The sequence below is a fragment of the Neophocaena asiaeorientalis genome, unplaced genomic scaffold (assembly GCF_003031525.2).
Source record: "Neophocaena asiaeorientalis asiaeorientalis breed wild unplaced genomic scaffold, Neophocaena_asiaeorientalis_V1.1 scaffold275, whole genome shotgun sequence".
Lineage (NCBI taxonomy): Eukaryota > Metazoa > Chordata > Mammalia > Artiodactyla > Phocoenidae > Neophocaena > Neophocaena asiaeorientalis.
In genome coordinates, this window is record NW_020173679.1 from 5,700,423 (window position 1) to 5,717,448 (window position 17,026).

Consider the following 17,026-nt stretch of genomic DNA (forward strand, 5'->3'; position numbering starts at 1 on the left):
CCAGGCCTGGGAGCCGCGGGGAGCAGGGGCGGCAGCGGGCTCCTACCTTTCCTGCTTTTCGGGGAGCTCCGCTTGCTCCGGGCGCTGGCTCGCTCTTCCTCAATCGCAGCTGCTATCTCGGGGTTGTCTTCCCCATTGTACCAGACCAGGAGCTCCTCGCCCGGCGCGATTGGCTGCGGGGAGAGAAGAGACAGGCGCCGGGCCAATCAGAGCGACGGTTGTTGGCGGGGCGGGGCGGGGCAGGCGGGCGGCGCTCCCAGCCGGGCCGCCCGAGGCCAGCCCGGCAGGAAGAGCTCCTCCGCCTCGGCGGCCGCGGGCCGGACGACGCGGGAAGGGACCCTCTGCTGGAGGGAGGACCTCACTTCCCGGCCGCCTCCTCCCCGGAGTCCGTCCGGTGGATGTCGGGATCTGATAGGATCGCTTTAAACTTAAAACTGCCATATGTTCCGGAATCTTACTGTTGGAAGCCTCACAACTATCCACGCAGAAGGAAAAATATGCCACGGAACCACAATGTCCACGAAACCTAAGCTGATGAGAAAATTAAAGCATAATTTAAAACACCCTGGCAGTATGGAAGACGTGATGAAAGCTAATTATCAGCGCAGGTTTCAGAGTCCAAGAGCAAGTTAAGCATGATAAGACCTACATGCCAGTGCACATTTATAATGCACCGCTAATTATATCACGGAAATGCTAAAAGAAGAGGCGGTGCTGAGGACGCGAGCCGTCCTGGCAGTGCATTGTCTCTGCGCTGCTGCCAACCTGCTCCGGTCCTTGGAGAATTCACTGCCTTGCCCTCTGTACTACATACACCTCGAGTCTACAAGACAACTTTTAAATTTAGAAAGAAATGCCTAAAAATACCTCACGTGTCAAGCTCCTAAAACATGAATTCTTAACAGTCATGTACCCCACCACCATGCTGATTATACCTAGAGAAAAAGATCGTGAAGAAAAAATGTACTGAGTGGAAAGATTACACTCCTAAGTAACATCGAAGGAAATGGCTTATTGCTTTCTCTCACAATGACTCATCTGTTCAAAAAGTTCCAAGAGTATGAACACAAGTAAAATTCCACCTAAAACCCAGTGAATAAAATAAAAATCCATGAGTCCATACTGATATGAATGAATGAAGAAATGAATGAATGAACGGACAAGTAAATAAATAAGGAGAGCTCTTCCTATAGTAGATCCCAACTAATCAATGAAAAAGAAATAATGGAATTAGAACATCACAACTGGACAATCATCACAGATTAATAATTGATTCAGGCAAGAATCACCAATGGATGCTAAAACTAGTAGATTAAAGTTTGAGGAATAACAAAATATTTGCATGGTCTCGAAATATCTCCCCATAAAACATTTATTAATGACAAAGAGAAAAACAGTACCTTTATAAGACAAGTCAGCATCATATGCCTCCTGGTATGATGCACAGAAAAGAACACAGCATCACTTCTGGAGATGAAGTGAAGCATCACTTCTGCTGAAAATGCATAAATGTAATTCAATCATGATAAAACTTAAGAGAAGGCCAAACTGTGGGACATTCTACAAAAATTACTGATCAGTTCTCTCAAAACCGAAATGTTATAAAAGACAAAGACTGAGGCGCTATACAAACTAAGGAGACTGATGAGACATCACAACTGAATTCAATGGAGTTTTCTTTGCCTAAAAGGACATGATTGGAACTGACAAAATTTGAATAAAGTGTATAGATAAAACACTGTGCCAGTGTGAGCTTCTTGATTTTGATCACTGCACTATAGTTATGGAAGAGGATACCCTTGTTTTAGGGGCAGGAGGAATTCCATCTAAGATGTCCATTTAGAAACAACATAGTTCTTCACTTCAACATACCTTCTAGTCTAGATAAAGTCTTTGAAAGTAAATATTATTTTGTTTCATTCTCTGCAGAACTCAATGTTTATATAGTCCAAATTTTAAAATATTCTAAATTCTTTAAGATAAAAGAACAAGCCACTGTTTCCTTTGTTCCTCCAAGGATGGCTAAAACCTGCCATTTTTTAAATCTTTAAACCAATGTATTATTTCCCTTCTTGAATCAGTTACACCTAAAATAAAAAAACTTAATCTAATGTATAAAATCTTAATGAGTTAAAATAGCCATTACAGATGCCTTTTGGCACTCTTATGAGCTAACCTGTTTTTGCTGAAGGAATGAGCTCCTTTATTTAAGTGAACTGTTTCTAGCTCCGAATGTATACATAGTGTGCTTTTTCTCTATGCTTTTGTTACAAGTCACATTATTTATGAAATGGTGTTATCATATAATACTTGAAATGATTAGGGTCTGCAGAGATACGTAAAGTCTTAAATAAAACAAAAGTAAAAAGGAACATGAAAAGGAGCGAGGGAAAATATATTCGCCATTTCTTCCTAAACCAAACAGCATCACCAAAACACTGGCTAGAAGAACCTACCGGACATCTTCGAGATTGATCCCCGACTCAGCCTAAGCGTCTACGTTCATGCCACTCCAACCTTGTGCAGAGCACTAACCGTACCAGCAACTGGGTGAAGTTCAATATCAGCACAGACTCTCTACTTAGGAGGGTCCGATTTTGTTCTTGCAAAAACCACAAAACACCCCAGTATCTGTTTTTACCTCAAATCTAATATACAATTTCTAAATGGCTGTTAACGAACTGAATAGCTAGATTAAGAGCAACCTGATTTGTTAGCTACTGAACAACCTTCAAAATTGTTAGCAACTGAGATGATCATGACATTATTGAGCTATGTACTTCCCAACTTTCTATTAAAACAGCTACACAAATAACACGGCTTTATGAAGAAGAGGAAAATAATACATCTTTTAAAATGATCGATTGCTTGCTTCTTCTGTACTGTAGTTTCTTCTTCTGCACTGCTTAGCGCATTTAAGATTTTGTAAGTCAAATTTCAGAAGGAAAGAAAATTTATGTCCTTAAACACAGGAAATACAAACCCACATTTAAAAAAATAAAGTCAAAAGTCCAAACAACCTTTTTTTAAATATATTTTGATATTTAACAAAAAACAACAACAGGAAGACTTTAAACTCTTCCTTGGGTTCTGACAGGCTTATAGAATGAAGCACACTCTCTTCTCTAAATATCAGTAAATATAAACCTGAAATTTTACCAGACCAATTAGGTACAGGGAAGGGTTGCCATAAATATTCCTGACACTAGGTCAAATTAAGAGGAACACTCCAGAATTATACGAGAACACACAAAGCACTCCATGCTTACCCACCTACCATCTATCCCCCAGCATGATCTTTTAAAAGTCACGGGTCAGACAGCTTCAATTCTCAAATGGGTGAACTGAAGACTAAAACTCATACGTTTCCCTACAGGCCAGGAGGCCCCCCGATCTGGCCCCTGCCCACCTTACCAGCCCCATTCACCACCTCTCCTTGCTCTAGCCAAACCAGCCTTTGTTCTATTCCTTTAAAAAAAAAAAGAAAGAAAGAAAAAAACAAACAAAAAAACCCCCAAAATCTAGCTTATTCCCACTTCAAGACCTTTGCTTCCTGAACTGCTCTTCCAGCAGAGATCTTCGAGTGGCTGGCTCCTTCCCATGCCAGTGGGGGAAGGGAAGAGGTGTCCCCATGTCTTGTCTTCCCTGACCTACCAGAGCTACAGCAGCCCTCCCCCTACCTAGACAATCTATCACATTTTATTGTCTTCAGTGCACTTATCACTATCTGAAATTATTTTGTTTACTTGTTCACTTGTTTATTATCTGCCACCTCCCCCATAAAATGAAGCTCCATGAGACCAGAGACCTTGTCTGTTCTGTTCACTACTATAGGAGAATACCTGGTACATAGTAGACACTCAGTATTTGCTGAACTAATAAATAGATGAATGAATGGAGAGCAAGCTAACAATTAACCTTCAGGAATTTAAAACAGTTTTTAATCATATTACAAACAAAACCAGGTGATTACCTAGATTACAGGTGAGAAGGTGATACAGAACATCACATGTAATTTATTTACAAAACCTAACCCACAGAAAGCTTAATCTAGAAGAATATAATCACAAGTAAGGAATCTGAAAGGTCTTATGCATACTTGAGCAAACATCAAAGGTCAGGACTGGGGGAGGTCTGCAAAGATCAGAGCTATGTTACTTCCAACAAAGAAAGGTAAAAATAATAGTAGTAGTATAGCTAGTTAACACTTTGAGTACTTAGGTTAGACTAGGAACTCTTCACAGAATCTTACACATATTGGTTTGTTTAATTTTCATAACTGTATTATTAATTTTTACTATTACCTCCATTTTTACAGATGAGAAAACTAAGACAGAGGGTGTAAGTAACTTCTCATGGTCACACATCCCGAAGCCAAAATTTGCTCACAAGGCAGTCTGCTCCAGAGTCCCCAATCCTAACCATGACACTACACTGCCTTGCCAAAAATAACAGCTATCATTTATGTAGCACTTATTAGGTGCTAGAAATCTACCCACAATCACCCATGATAACCATATGAGGTCGACACTACAGTTATCTGTATCTTACAAATAAGGAAACTGAGGCACAGGAAAGTGACTTGCCTAAATTTACACAGCTAGTAAAATCACAATGACTTGCCCTGGGTCACACAGCAAGCCAGGATTTAATCCAGGAGTCTGGCTCCAGAGTTCACTCCCAAACACTATTCTCTCTTGCTTCTCAATGGTTCTCGGCTTTGCTATCAGAGATGAACACATCGTAACTTGAGGTCTGATGAAAGAACTGCCAAGTGCCCCAGTATCTCCCTGGGCTTCCTCTGCCCTGGAACCTCATTCCTACTCCCTCAGTTGTCTCATATGCATCCCCTCGCTGGTACTTCATCTCCACCAGAATTCTGCCTCACTGATTCAACCAGATGTAACTCTCACTTTAAATTAATTTGAGAACAGAATGAATTATTGAATCAAATTTTGAATCCAATTTCAAATTCCAGTGTAACAAAGTTGTACAGTAATGCCTACCAGAAAATCATGCTGTTACAATCCAGCAGGAAGAAGGTTGTGTAAGTTTTAAATGAGGAAGTACCACAAAAAAAAAATATTTCCTACAGGAATTGAAAGCAAGGACATGGGTTTATATGAGGTAAAGGGCAATCCAACTGCCTAAAGATGACAGGGAAAAATACAAAGGAAAGTTAAACAGCTGTAAGCTAACTTCCAAAAGTCCTAGAGCTACACACAGGCAAAACTCAGCATGCTACAAAGCTGACCATCATCTTAAATGTTTGTTCATCAAGAGTTTTCACCTACATGGAGATAATTTTTTTCATGGACTGTCCCCCAGTCTATGACATTTTTAATGGAAGTAAGTGAATAAGGAAAAATCTGCCTTACAGCAACTTTGGCAAACATACCTATTCCAAAAAGCAAAAAGCAACAATCATCTATCTTCAGAGCCTCAAGACTCTGCCTGAGAGAACATTTCCCTGCAGGATGAGTACAGATTTGCCTTCCAGGAGAACATGAAAACGAGAGAGACAGATGTGGGCTTGCTTGTTGCAGGTATAACGACGCTTCCTAATTCTAACTTCCCTGAATGTACTCAGTGACCTCTGACCTCACCACAAACTCTAAAACATGATTTTCCTCTTCTTTACATTACTTGTTGATTTTCCTCAACAATTAATGTCTCCAAATAAAAATCTGGCAGAAGTAAGAAACATGTTCTGTGTAATTTCCATTATGAATAAAATTTAGGGAAAAGAAAAGCTAATCCAAAGCTACACTATACTGAAGACTAAGAATGTGTTTTCAGTTAACACAGAACCGCCAGAGCTATTGACAGTTTCTTACAGTTAGATAAACTGGCCGGTCCGACAGTTCCCAATGCATCTGTATCTTAAGAGGAGGGAAGCAGCTGCCACATGCTTAACTCATCAGTACCTATAAAGACGCCGTACGTACTTACTCAACACGATCCTCCTGCTTTAGTGCCCTTCCTCACACGACGCAGTGGCAACTGTATATTTAAAACACAGACCTTTCACTGTGTTGATGAACCACTTTCAAACAGAACCCCTTCAAGGTCTTCAAATTCGCTCCCGACGGTCACGACTGAGGACAGCGTTTGCAGAAACGCATGCAGAGTAACTACCGGCAGGCTAATTCTAACACTCTTACCTTTAAAGTTTTATAGTAAATGGCCCTGTTGATTTCCAGTGGAAATAAATTTTGCTCTTCTCCTGAGCAAGCCCAATTCACATAGCGCAGCCAGTTCCCCTTCTCTGGATCGGTGGCATCAATGCACATCCACCCCAAATTTGGGTAATAGACCTTGGGAGGGGGAAAAACACATTTTGTTAAAAAAAAAAATATCGTTTAAAGGTTTCCATTTTCAACTTCTAAGACAGTTCTTGCTCATTATACGCAAATACTCTATAAAAGCATTTCACGGAAACAAAATAAATAAGCAACAGAAAAAAGGAAAATAAAGATGAAAACTGAGATCCAAAATTGTATAATCCTCATTAGTTATTTTTCTATTTGGGTGTAATTTTTTTCTCCTAAACTTCAAGTGCTATAAGGAAATGTGCTTGATGATCTCCAAATGCTTCGCAAATACATACACAAAGACAAGTGACAGCTCTACTCCCTCCAGGGTAACAGAGGAAGAGTGAGCCCGCAGCGGTGCTCCACAGCACCCGGATGCCCTGAGCTTTCTGGGCCGTTCTGCAAGTCAGAGTGTGGAGGCCCAGTCCTGCTGGGGTTCACGGCTCAGCAGGTGCCTTTACTGCCTTTACTGCAGGGCTGACAGAAACTTCAGTAAGTGAACACGCGGTGTGAACCTCCACGTGGGTGACAGGGTATGATGCTTTTGCAAACTCTGCTGACCTTAAAACCTTCTCTATCCAGAGCAGGGAATATCGGTGTCCTTCCGAAACAAGACCAAACACCCGACCCCTCTTTGAGGAGTCAGATCAACTCTACTCTTGCAAGAAGCTTCCCCTGATCATCCTCTCTCAGTGAATTCCTCCTGCCAGATGCTTCCAGCATTCATTCCTTCATCTTAAAGACAATCTACTGAGCAGCTATTGTTAACTTTCTTTGTATATACATACATACATTTATCTAGGTTTTACTTCCCCAAAATGAGACTGTAAAACACTTGATTAGGCACTGAAATAGAACTGCAGAATCAATTGGTGACAGTCCTGTCAAAAACAAAGCAAAAGGAATGAGTCTTTTACTTTCGCTTTTGGAAGAAAGGAGAGAATCTTGATGCTTCTGTTTCTTCCCTACACATCCACAGCCAAGACTCCCACCACTCATTTCTTCTCTTCTCTCCTACCCACATTAAACACTGTTATTTGTTGCAGCTTTCCTGCAGGAACAAAGCCCCCACTCTCGGCTCCTCTGGGCATGCCTGTGTCTCCCAGCCTGTGACTGCCAGGGCAGTGCCCACCTTCCTAGCCACGAACACCACTTTCTTCCTGCTGCGAGTTAGATATCTGACATACCGCTACATGCTTTCTGTATTATCTCATTTAACCTTATGCATCAGGTTCATTATTATCCCTTTTTGTAACGCGAAAATTAAGGATCAAAGATTAAATACCTTTCCCAAAGTCACTCACTTAATCAGTAGTAAAGATGGGCTTAATCCCAGCTCTGCTTGACCTCTACGTAACAGTGCCTTCCTTGACCACCCTCGCTAAAGCTGCGAATCCTTCGCTTCCCATCAGCACCTCCAGTCATCTCCCCGATTTATCTTTCTTCATGGTACTTGTGCTCTTTTAAAGTGTGGGATCATCTACTTACTTACTTATTTAGTGACTAGCTCCCCACACCAGAGAATTAGCTCCATGAGAAGACATTTCAGTCTTCTCATTCACTGCAGTACCTCCAACACCCTGACCAGTGCCTGGCAGAGAGTAGGCTCTCAATAAATAACTATGAAATGAATGAACTGATATACGAACGTATAACTGTCATCATTTAATGAGCACCTACTATGTGACAGGTGCCGTGCTACAAAGTGCTTTGTGGTTACTTTATTTAGTCACCACAAAGTGTCAATATTTTCACTAGCCCGTAAGTACCCACAGTGAGTTTATTCAAAAACTGGCTGTTTACTAAAACACCTATCTGCACCACTCTAATAAGAGGTTATCCATGTCACACTTCACTCCTTTTCAAACTCACTGTCACACTCACCCTCAGCCTGTACACATGCGAGCATGCCTGACACGCTCCTCTCCCTTTAAAACAAAGAGAAAGCGTAGCCCCACATGGTATGTTAGGAAGAGACAGAATCACAATACAAAATTTAAACTTTACACACCAAAATAATTTAAGCTACTTTACATTAAAATGTTTAAGAGATATTTCTGCCCTGTTTGCCAGCATGATAAAATAAGGAAAATGGAGTAGTCAGTTGGTCTTTTAACAGTCAGTCCATATTAGTTACTTTTTATTAACTTAGGAATAAAAAGTCTTGCTTGGATTTATCACCATAGACAGCAGAGTCCCACTCACTCCCCACACATATATTGACACAGCTACAGACAAACGCAGAGATGGTGCTGGAAAATCCCACACAGTTAAAGGCAGCTGGAGAGAGGCATCAAGGGTCTATAGGCCAACTGGAGAATAATAATAAGGCTGTGCCGACATTTCCTGGCTCCCAGGTCAATAAAGACCTTTGCAAAGAGCAAGGTGTTCCACTTGAGTGAAGTATTTATGTACAGCTCGCTTTGTTACAAAAGAGACTAAGGCATCCACTAAGTCATGCTTAAACTAAAATACTTAGTTTTATATAAAAAGATGAACAATTCGATTTTTTTACAACGTGCAAACAAGTAATTCACAAAGGAATACACATGGCCAAAACCTTGCAGAAAAAAAATTAAATTTACCTAATAATCAAAAATAACTCCAAATTAAGTAATGTTTCTACCTGTCAAACTGGTAAAAATTGTTTTTTAAAGGGGAAAAAAAACCCCCAACAAAACAGCATTAGAAAGCAGACATTCCCCCAAAATGCTAATCAGAGAATAAACTGGTTTAATTTTTTCTGGATGGAATTAAGAAATATTGACCAAAGAACTTTAAAATGTACACACACTTTAACCAGCATATACACTTGTAGGAATTTGTTCTCATGAGATGACTGGGCAATCATACCATGATGTATGTACGAAGATGTTCACAGCAGCGCGGTTTACTACAGACTGTTTCTAATGCATTGCTAAATGGAGACCACCACAGATTAGCTCAGTATGACAATCCAGGCATACAGTGGGATACTAAGCAGACCTTAACAAATACTGTTGTGTGAACGACTGACTCACGTGGAAACCTGTATTTTCTGTTATCTTTGTATTCCTTAAGAATTTTTTCAGTAAATACACATTACCTCTACAATTAGGAGAAAACAAAGATAACCAGAAGTTGTGGAAATATACTTATCAGTATGAAAGTCATAATACACTGATGACTGAATGAAGCCATTTATATGAAGTATGGCTTAGATGATACCATTTTTGTTTTAAACATATTAATATATGAAGAGAAAAATAATCTGAAACTTAAATACGTGACTATGTTAATAATGGTTTTCTCGGAGAAGTGGGATTTATTCATAATTTTTATTTTCTTCTGCTCACCTGAATTTTCTACCTTTCCTCCACTGATTTAGTATAATCTCTAAGTAAAAAAGGAGAAAAGGGTGGGGAGAATGAATGAAAACCCAGGTCTGAAGGAAGGCAGCCAAGATCTGCTGAATGCTAGGCTCACACCCCCCCATCCTCTTCCCATCATCATCATCACACATACAAAGTTTTTAAAAAATATGTAGCTTTGGGCTTCCCCGGTGGCACAGTGGTTGAGAGTCTGCCTGCCGATGCAGGGGATACGGGTTCGAGCCCTGGTCTGGGAAGATCCCACATGCCGCCGAGCAACTGGGCCCGTGAGCCACAACTACTGAGCCAGCGCGTCTGGAGCCTGTGCTCCCCAACAAGAGAGGCCGCGACAGTGAGAGGCCTGTGCACCGCGATGAAGAGTGGCCCCCGCTTGCCACAACTAGAGAAAGCCCTCGTACAGAAACGAAGACCCAACACAGCCAAAAATAAATATATAAATAAATAACTTTATTAAAAATATATATATATGTAGCTTTCTCACTTTTATTGAGAGTCAAAGCTTGTAATTAGGAACTGGGATGAAAATGTGTTTTCATACAATTCCTACCTCAGTTGGTCAAACTTTGGTTCCCAATCAGAATTAACTTCAGTGACTGACACAAAGAACCTGTCTTTTAAAATGTGACAGAATTTTGCTTAATGTAAGTACAAATTACTAGACTGCACGTGTACCATAACACCACGAGGCTCGGGCAGTGGAAAGACAGGGGGATTCGAACCCCTTCCTTTCGGGCAGAGACAATGCAAAGGCAGGTAAAACTCCCAGCCCAGCTCAAACTCAACAATGATACATAACAAGTCTATTTCCACATCTTGATAATGACTAAGAGATACTCAGCTGACTTGATCCCAAGGAGAAATACTTCCATATAATCAATCATTTTTCCTCTATAAACAGTCCCTTTTAACAAAGCAAGGGTACCTGATTATGTACTATTATAAAAAAATTTTTACAAGTTAACTTTCAAATGGAAATTCCCTATTTGGAGAGAAAGAATTGAAGGAAGGGAAGCACCTCTATGCCAAGCACTGGGCTAGATGCTCTACGTGTCATTTTATTTAACCTTTACAAGAACCCTATGAAATATTATTAAGTCCCTTTTATACGTGAGGACACTAGGGAAAGATGATAACTTTACTAGAACTCTGAAGTCACTGAGAGTCACAGCCAGGATTCAAACCTGGTTCCCGCATTTACTGCTCCATTTCTATTTTTCTCTCTTTCCAACCCCCTCCTCCCATCCTTAACCTCCCCTGGGTCATCCAGGCCTAACCTCCTTTCCGCCCCTACCACTAAACAAAGACTAGGTATTAACTCACTGTCAAACAGAATGTAATTTTCACACCACCCAATTTCAATTCAATTTAATCCAATCATTTCAAAAGCCCTAAAAATAATCTAAATTCACATTTTAGCACACACTCCAATTTAAAAGCACATTCAAAATTATACCCTCATGACAGACAGACAAACGTCTGTAAAGAACCAAACTGTTAAACATAGGTATTATTACCTCATGGGTTGGGGGTGAGGGTTTTAACTGATCATTTACTTTTATAATATACATGTATTAATTCAAATTTGCAAATTAAAAAAAAATCCTCATTCAATTAACATGAATGTATCATCATTCCAACCCTCAACTGTTTGCCTGAGGTCCTTACCCACTCTCAACTGGCAGTAACCAACCTTCTTTGACAGAAATCACTCCCAGGAATTAAGGCAGAGCAGTGAAGACACCCCCTCACTCTGAGGTAAGTGTTTTACTCATTCAAACCAGTCCCGCCACAGTTAGAGTCTACAGAAATAAAGCCTTCCGCTGGCTGTTCTCTGGACTTGCCCCTCCACCTGTATGTAGCCTAGAGCTCTAACACACCGTTGATGGACACAGAACCTCTCCTGGAGGTCCAAGCTCCATTCCAGTGGCTCTGGTTTGTCATATTGTCTGAGGTCCCTTTTCATCTCTTTTCTCTGGGGATCTAGCTTGTTGAATTTCCAACATTATGATCATTTTCCACTTTCCCTGCCTGTCCCTGGAAGACAGACAACATCTAATTATATTTCCATGTGTTTAGACTGACAAAAGGAGTAAAGGGGAGACAGGAGGTTCACATCTCCACTAGCCCAACTTGCATGGCATTTACCTCCCAATGCATTTCCATAAGTAAATAATAACTCAGTGTGCATTCAGAAGTCGATTCCAGGACTTCCCCACACACAGTACTCTAATTTCCTGGTTCAAATTACAGCCCATACTCTAACATTAGAAGAGAATGAAATTCTAAGCAAAAAATAAAGATCAGTAATCTTTAAATATGCAACCTTTTTTTTTAAAAAAAAAGTGTCTTTACCCTCTACATGATCATTCAAGAGTTTCTCTTTGATGTTCAGGTTCAACTAATATTTACTTAGCCAGAGTCATCCATGTCAAGTATTTTCATATATATGATCTCATTTGTAGCCAAACAAATCTATGAGGAGCTTGTTATCATCATTTAAAAGTAAGGATAAAGGAAAAAAAAAAAAAAGGATAACCTTTTGGAATAAGAGCATTTCAAGGAAAACATTTAATAAAAATTATGTCTTTATAAGTTATAAAGAATTGTATTAACACTGCTACCTAGGAAACACTACACCTTCTTGGTCTGTTCACATTCCATTTGTTTTTGAGCTCCAGAATTAGACACCCAGAGGGCTTGTTAAGGACCATAAGACACCACCCTACAGAAGTAACTTTCCAAGAGCTATAGACAAAAATGGATCTTTGGTATCAACCACTTCACTCTTCAGATTGCTTTAGAAAACCAGGGCTTCTTTTAAGAGCTATTCAAAGGCATCAGTGTATCTGAAATATTCTGAAGATTCTAGAATAAGGGAAATAAAAAATCTAATAGGTAGTAGCACATTTTACTACAATAAGCCAACCTATAGGTGATTCTAAAATACAAATTTGAAAACTAAACAGCTGGGCCTCTCAAACCTGCAAAGCCCAGTCCCAGAGCCATCATTACCAAAACCCCACACTGCCTGACCCTTGAATCTCATTTGAAACTACTTTGAGTAAGTTTCATACCTACGACCACACAAATATTTCTGGAAACCCGCACAACAACAGATGCTCAATAAATGTTGACAGGTTCAAAGTAGGCCCCCAATCAACCTCCACAGGATGAATGAAATAACTCATTGTTAAATTAGAAATTCTAACTCTGGATGACGATGTTTAAAAATTCCACATAACCCTAGAAATCACATAAAAAATGTTGTGTATATATGTGCATTTGTATATTTTCCGGGGAGATTTTCAAAAGGGTCCACAACACAAAAAAGAGTAATAATCTCTAGGCTCTGTTGGTGGGAAGAGCACTGAATAGGCAACCGAGAAATCTGGGCTCTAGACCTAACTCCAGAACCGACAGTTTCAGACATTAAGCAGGTCACCTGCACTCATCTCAGATTTCTCATCTGTGGAAAGATTTAGGGTGTTTCTAGTATTCTTTTATTCCACAAACAAAAATCCCCATGGGCTATTGTCAGTAGTCTATACAATACCACAAATGTTATATGCCAAGCTCAGTGCTCCAGAATTGAGGAAAGTGCCCAGCACGTGGTAAGAGCTTATTCACAAAGAGGGGTTAAATAAGTAAATAAACTCTCAAAGACAACTTTTTTCTTGCACCATACCAAGCTGCCAATCTAAGTACAAGTTAACTCATTCAAAAAGCTCGCTTGATTCTCTGCACTTCAACGTCCTCAGCCTCCTGAAGTTCCTGAAAGAATATGATTGGTATAGCAGTTTCTATGACAATGAAATCTGTGGCTAGCCCACTTCTAAGTACCGAGTTCCAAATCTTTGCACTCCTATTAACCACACAGCTTCACAGTAAACCTAAGACCCCAGATTTGACCACACTCACTCCCACTGCTTCTCTTTTTCACACACAGAGACCAGGGCTCAGCAAACTTTCTGTAAAGGGCCAGAAAATATTTTCAGTTTTACAAGCCATATGGTCTCTGTCACAACTGCTCAACTTGGCCACTGTAGGGCAAAAGCAGCCACAGGTAACATGTAAACAAATGAATGTTGAGTTCCAACAAAACTTTACTAATGAACTGAAGTTTAAGTTTCATAAAATTTTCATATGTCACAAAACATTTGATCTTTGTTTAAAATTACTTAAAAACGTAAAATCCATTCTTAGCTCTCGGACTGTAAAAAAACAGGTGGCAGGTTGGATTTCCCTAGTGATCTAGGTCTTTTGCTAGCATACTAGGCATGGTTTAGAGGCTGGAAAGGAGCAGTAAGAGCTGAGTGGTACTTTCTGAAAAAAGGTTCTGTAGAATCAGCTGGTTGACTTCTCTAGTCTCATATCTTCTTGCCTCCATTTTTAAATTAGAAATAATTTGAAATTAGAAGAGTTGAGATAGCAAAGATTATGAAATGTACTTGTTAATATCTGATCGTAACAGTGTGAATGATAAAAAGGTTGTTTTCACTTCTGAAAAAATTAAAGTCTTCTCATTATAGAGAAATAATTTCTCTATCAATTTTAGCTGAAATGCAATTCTACTTCTTCCCTCCATCCACCCGACTCAAAATTTGTTGCCTAAATGAGTAACATGCAAATGGAAGCAGTGAACTACCAGTTTTCATCTATAAGAATGGGGGGAAGAAACTATTAAAAACATTAACAGTACTGGTTTTAAAGGGCTAGGAAGGGACTTCCCCAGGAGTCCAGTGGTTAGGACTCCACGCTTCCACTGAAGGGGGCACAGGTTCAATCCCTGGTCGGGGAACTAAAATCCCACATGCCGTCTGGCACGGCCAAAAAACAGAAAAAGAATAGGAAGGAATATTTACTCTTGGCAGCTATGTAAATTAGTACAATCCGTTTGGAGGCCTGTTAGGAAAATTTACCAAAAATTAAAATGTACGTAACTTTTGACTTAACAATTACACTTCTAGGAATTTATCCTTAAGAAGATAACCAGACAAGTGAACAAAAATGTATATACAGTGAGTTTCATACTTTGAAGAACTGTTTGTTTTTTTTTTAATTTTATTGAAGTATAGTTGATTTACAATGCTGTGTTTTCTGCTGTACAGCAAAGTGATTCCGTTATACATATCTATGTATTCTTTTTCATATTCTTTTCTCTTGTGGTTTATCACAGGATATTGAATATAGTTCCCTGTGCTTTACAGTAGGACCTTGTTGTTTATCCCTCCTATACTAGCATCTGCTAATCCCAAACTCCCAATCCTTCCCTCCCGAAGAATTGTTAATATCATGAAAAGATTAAAGCTACTTAAATGTCCACTGGTTAAACAGTGGAAGGATACAATGGAATTCTAGGTACTATCTAAGAAATAATGATGTAGATAAGCATTTGACATGGACACATCATAACATATTAAGAGCAAAAAGCACGTTACAAAATTGCATACATATACTGTTTGATCTCAACTGTATGAAATGTCTATATATGGTGTTTGTATACGTACCAGTGTGTGTGAGAGGAAAAAAAAACAGGACAGAGAAGCAGAACTAAAAGAATGCACACCGTGATGTTCACTGGTGATTTTTCCTTTCTTGTTTATAGTTTTCTGTATTGTTTATATTATTTTACAGTTGAGCATGTATTACCTTTATAATTTAAAAAGGACTTATTAGAAGGTACAACACCAAAAGTGGACCATAATATAAACCATGGACTCTGGGTGATAATGGTGTGTCAATTGTAACAAATGTCCCACTCTGGTAGAAATGTGGATAGTGAGGAAGTTGTGTGTGTAGGGCTCATGGGGGAGATTTCAAAATTCTTTGTACTTTCTGCTCAATTTTCCTATGAACCTTAAACTCTCTAAAAAATAAAGACTACTTTTTTTAAAAAAGGACTTATTAAAACATGCAAACAATTCAAAAGTTCTGTTCATCAGAAGCAATTTTAGCCCCATGGAAGTGAATGTGAAAGGCTTTTACCAGAAGTGGCTTTAGAATTCTGCACGTTGCTCACTGTGTGTGTGCGCGTTTTTGTTTTTTTGGTTTTTTTCGGGGTGAGGGGGGTAGTTGAGAGAAGTATTACATGAAGTCCAGCCTTTAGCCTGCCAGCAATTCCCCACCAGGAACTGACCAAAGAGTGCTCTCCTCTTTCCAGAACCTGACTGTTTTGTGCATTCACCCTGAGGATACTCTACTGTTTCTCTCGTTATTTCTGATTTAATAGAATGCTTTCAGTGAAAACTTAGAGGACTTGAGACCGCGTTAGATAATAAAGGGCTCAAGAAAAGCAATTTAACACTTTCTCTCAGATTAGCTTTAAAATGGAGTTTTAGCTGAGACAAAAGACCAGGCTGTTAAAAGATAAACTGGCCTTAAGGGGCTTTAATGGGAAGAACAAATGCCAAGATGAGATTTTAATGATAAGCCGTTTCTGTTACATTAATTGGGGGCGTTCTGTTGCAACTCTGAAGATAAGACCAAGGTTGGAATAAGTTAATGGGGAAACACTAAATTTTACCTGGATTTTTATTTTCTTCTTTATAAGAAATATGTACATTATAATTTACACTTCCTATACTTTGCCAAATACATACCTCCACATGTGTATGTCACATATATCTACTTTTATTTTAACACAGCAAAAGGCTTAAAGGTTTCTGCACGGACTATATACCTCAGAGTTGAAACTATCTGAATGACAGCCAGATTTTTTTTTTTTAATTGCAGGGAGGAAAAGCCAGCCTTGACAAGAACTAAATGTTTAAACCTGACTAACAAGAATTGGCAATGTCACAAGGATTCCCAAACTGTGGCAGTACATAAGTAGAAGCATCTTAAATTAACAGTGGGATGCTAACAAGTTTATAGGAAAAATCGAATCTCTAATACATCATGGCTCCAAATTATAATTTTCACCAAGCTACTATGAATTCATACTCTGTATGAATTTCTATACAAATGAAGCTTAATTTACAAAAGGCACTGTTAATAATTTATACAATATGCCCAACAATATCAAATTGTTATGTCGGGTAAAACAGGTACCATAAACTTAGGTTTACTATTAATGACATTTGTTCAACCTTAGATACACACAGAACTAGAGTAAGCATTTCCTGGTTCCCTGACATATCCTAACTAGGATTAACGCTAACCTGGTAGAGCGTATTCGTTGGTTTCACTTGGGAAACTTCTAAAATTAAAAATGCTGTTTATTTTGGAACATAATTTTGTGGTCAAGACGATTTTAAGCGTTCAGGCATTATCTTCGAGTAATTTTTTTTTTTTTTGGTTGGGCAGTTTTTCTACAAATACAGCACTCTTTTCACTCAAAAG

General features: G+C 39.2%; 1 protein-coding gene across 4 annotated transcripts in view; it reads right to left on the reverse strand.

The window, feature by feature from the left end:
• The window catches only part of PRDM2 (PR/SET domain 2), a 148,205-nt gene that overhangs the window by 112,572 nt on the left and 18,607 nt on the right, over positions 1–17,026 (reverse strand). For 3 of the 4 annotated variants that reach the window (XR_003003758.1, XM_024749820.1, XM_024749817.1), the window contains exons 4-5: positions 6,165–6,317; positions 47–173 (exon numbers count right to left, since the gene is read on the reverse strand). Coding sequence is in view for 2 of the 4 variants with exons in the window: in XM_024749820.1 (XP_024605588.1) it covers positions 47–173; positions 6,165–6,317 (280 nt within the window). In the remaining 2 variants the exon portion in view is untranslated. Of the gene's footprint in view, positions 1–46; positions 174–6,164; positions 6,318–17,026 lie in introns of those variants that run through there. The other variant, XM_024749819.1, reaches the window with a different exon arrangement.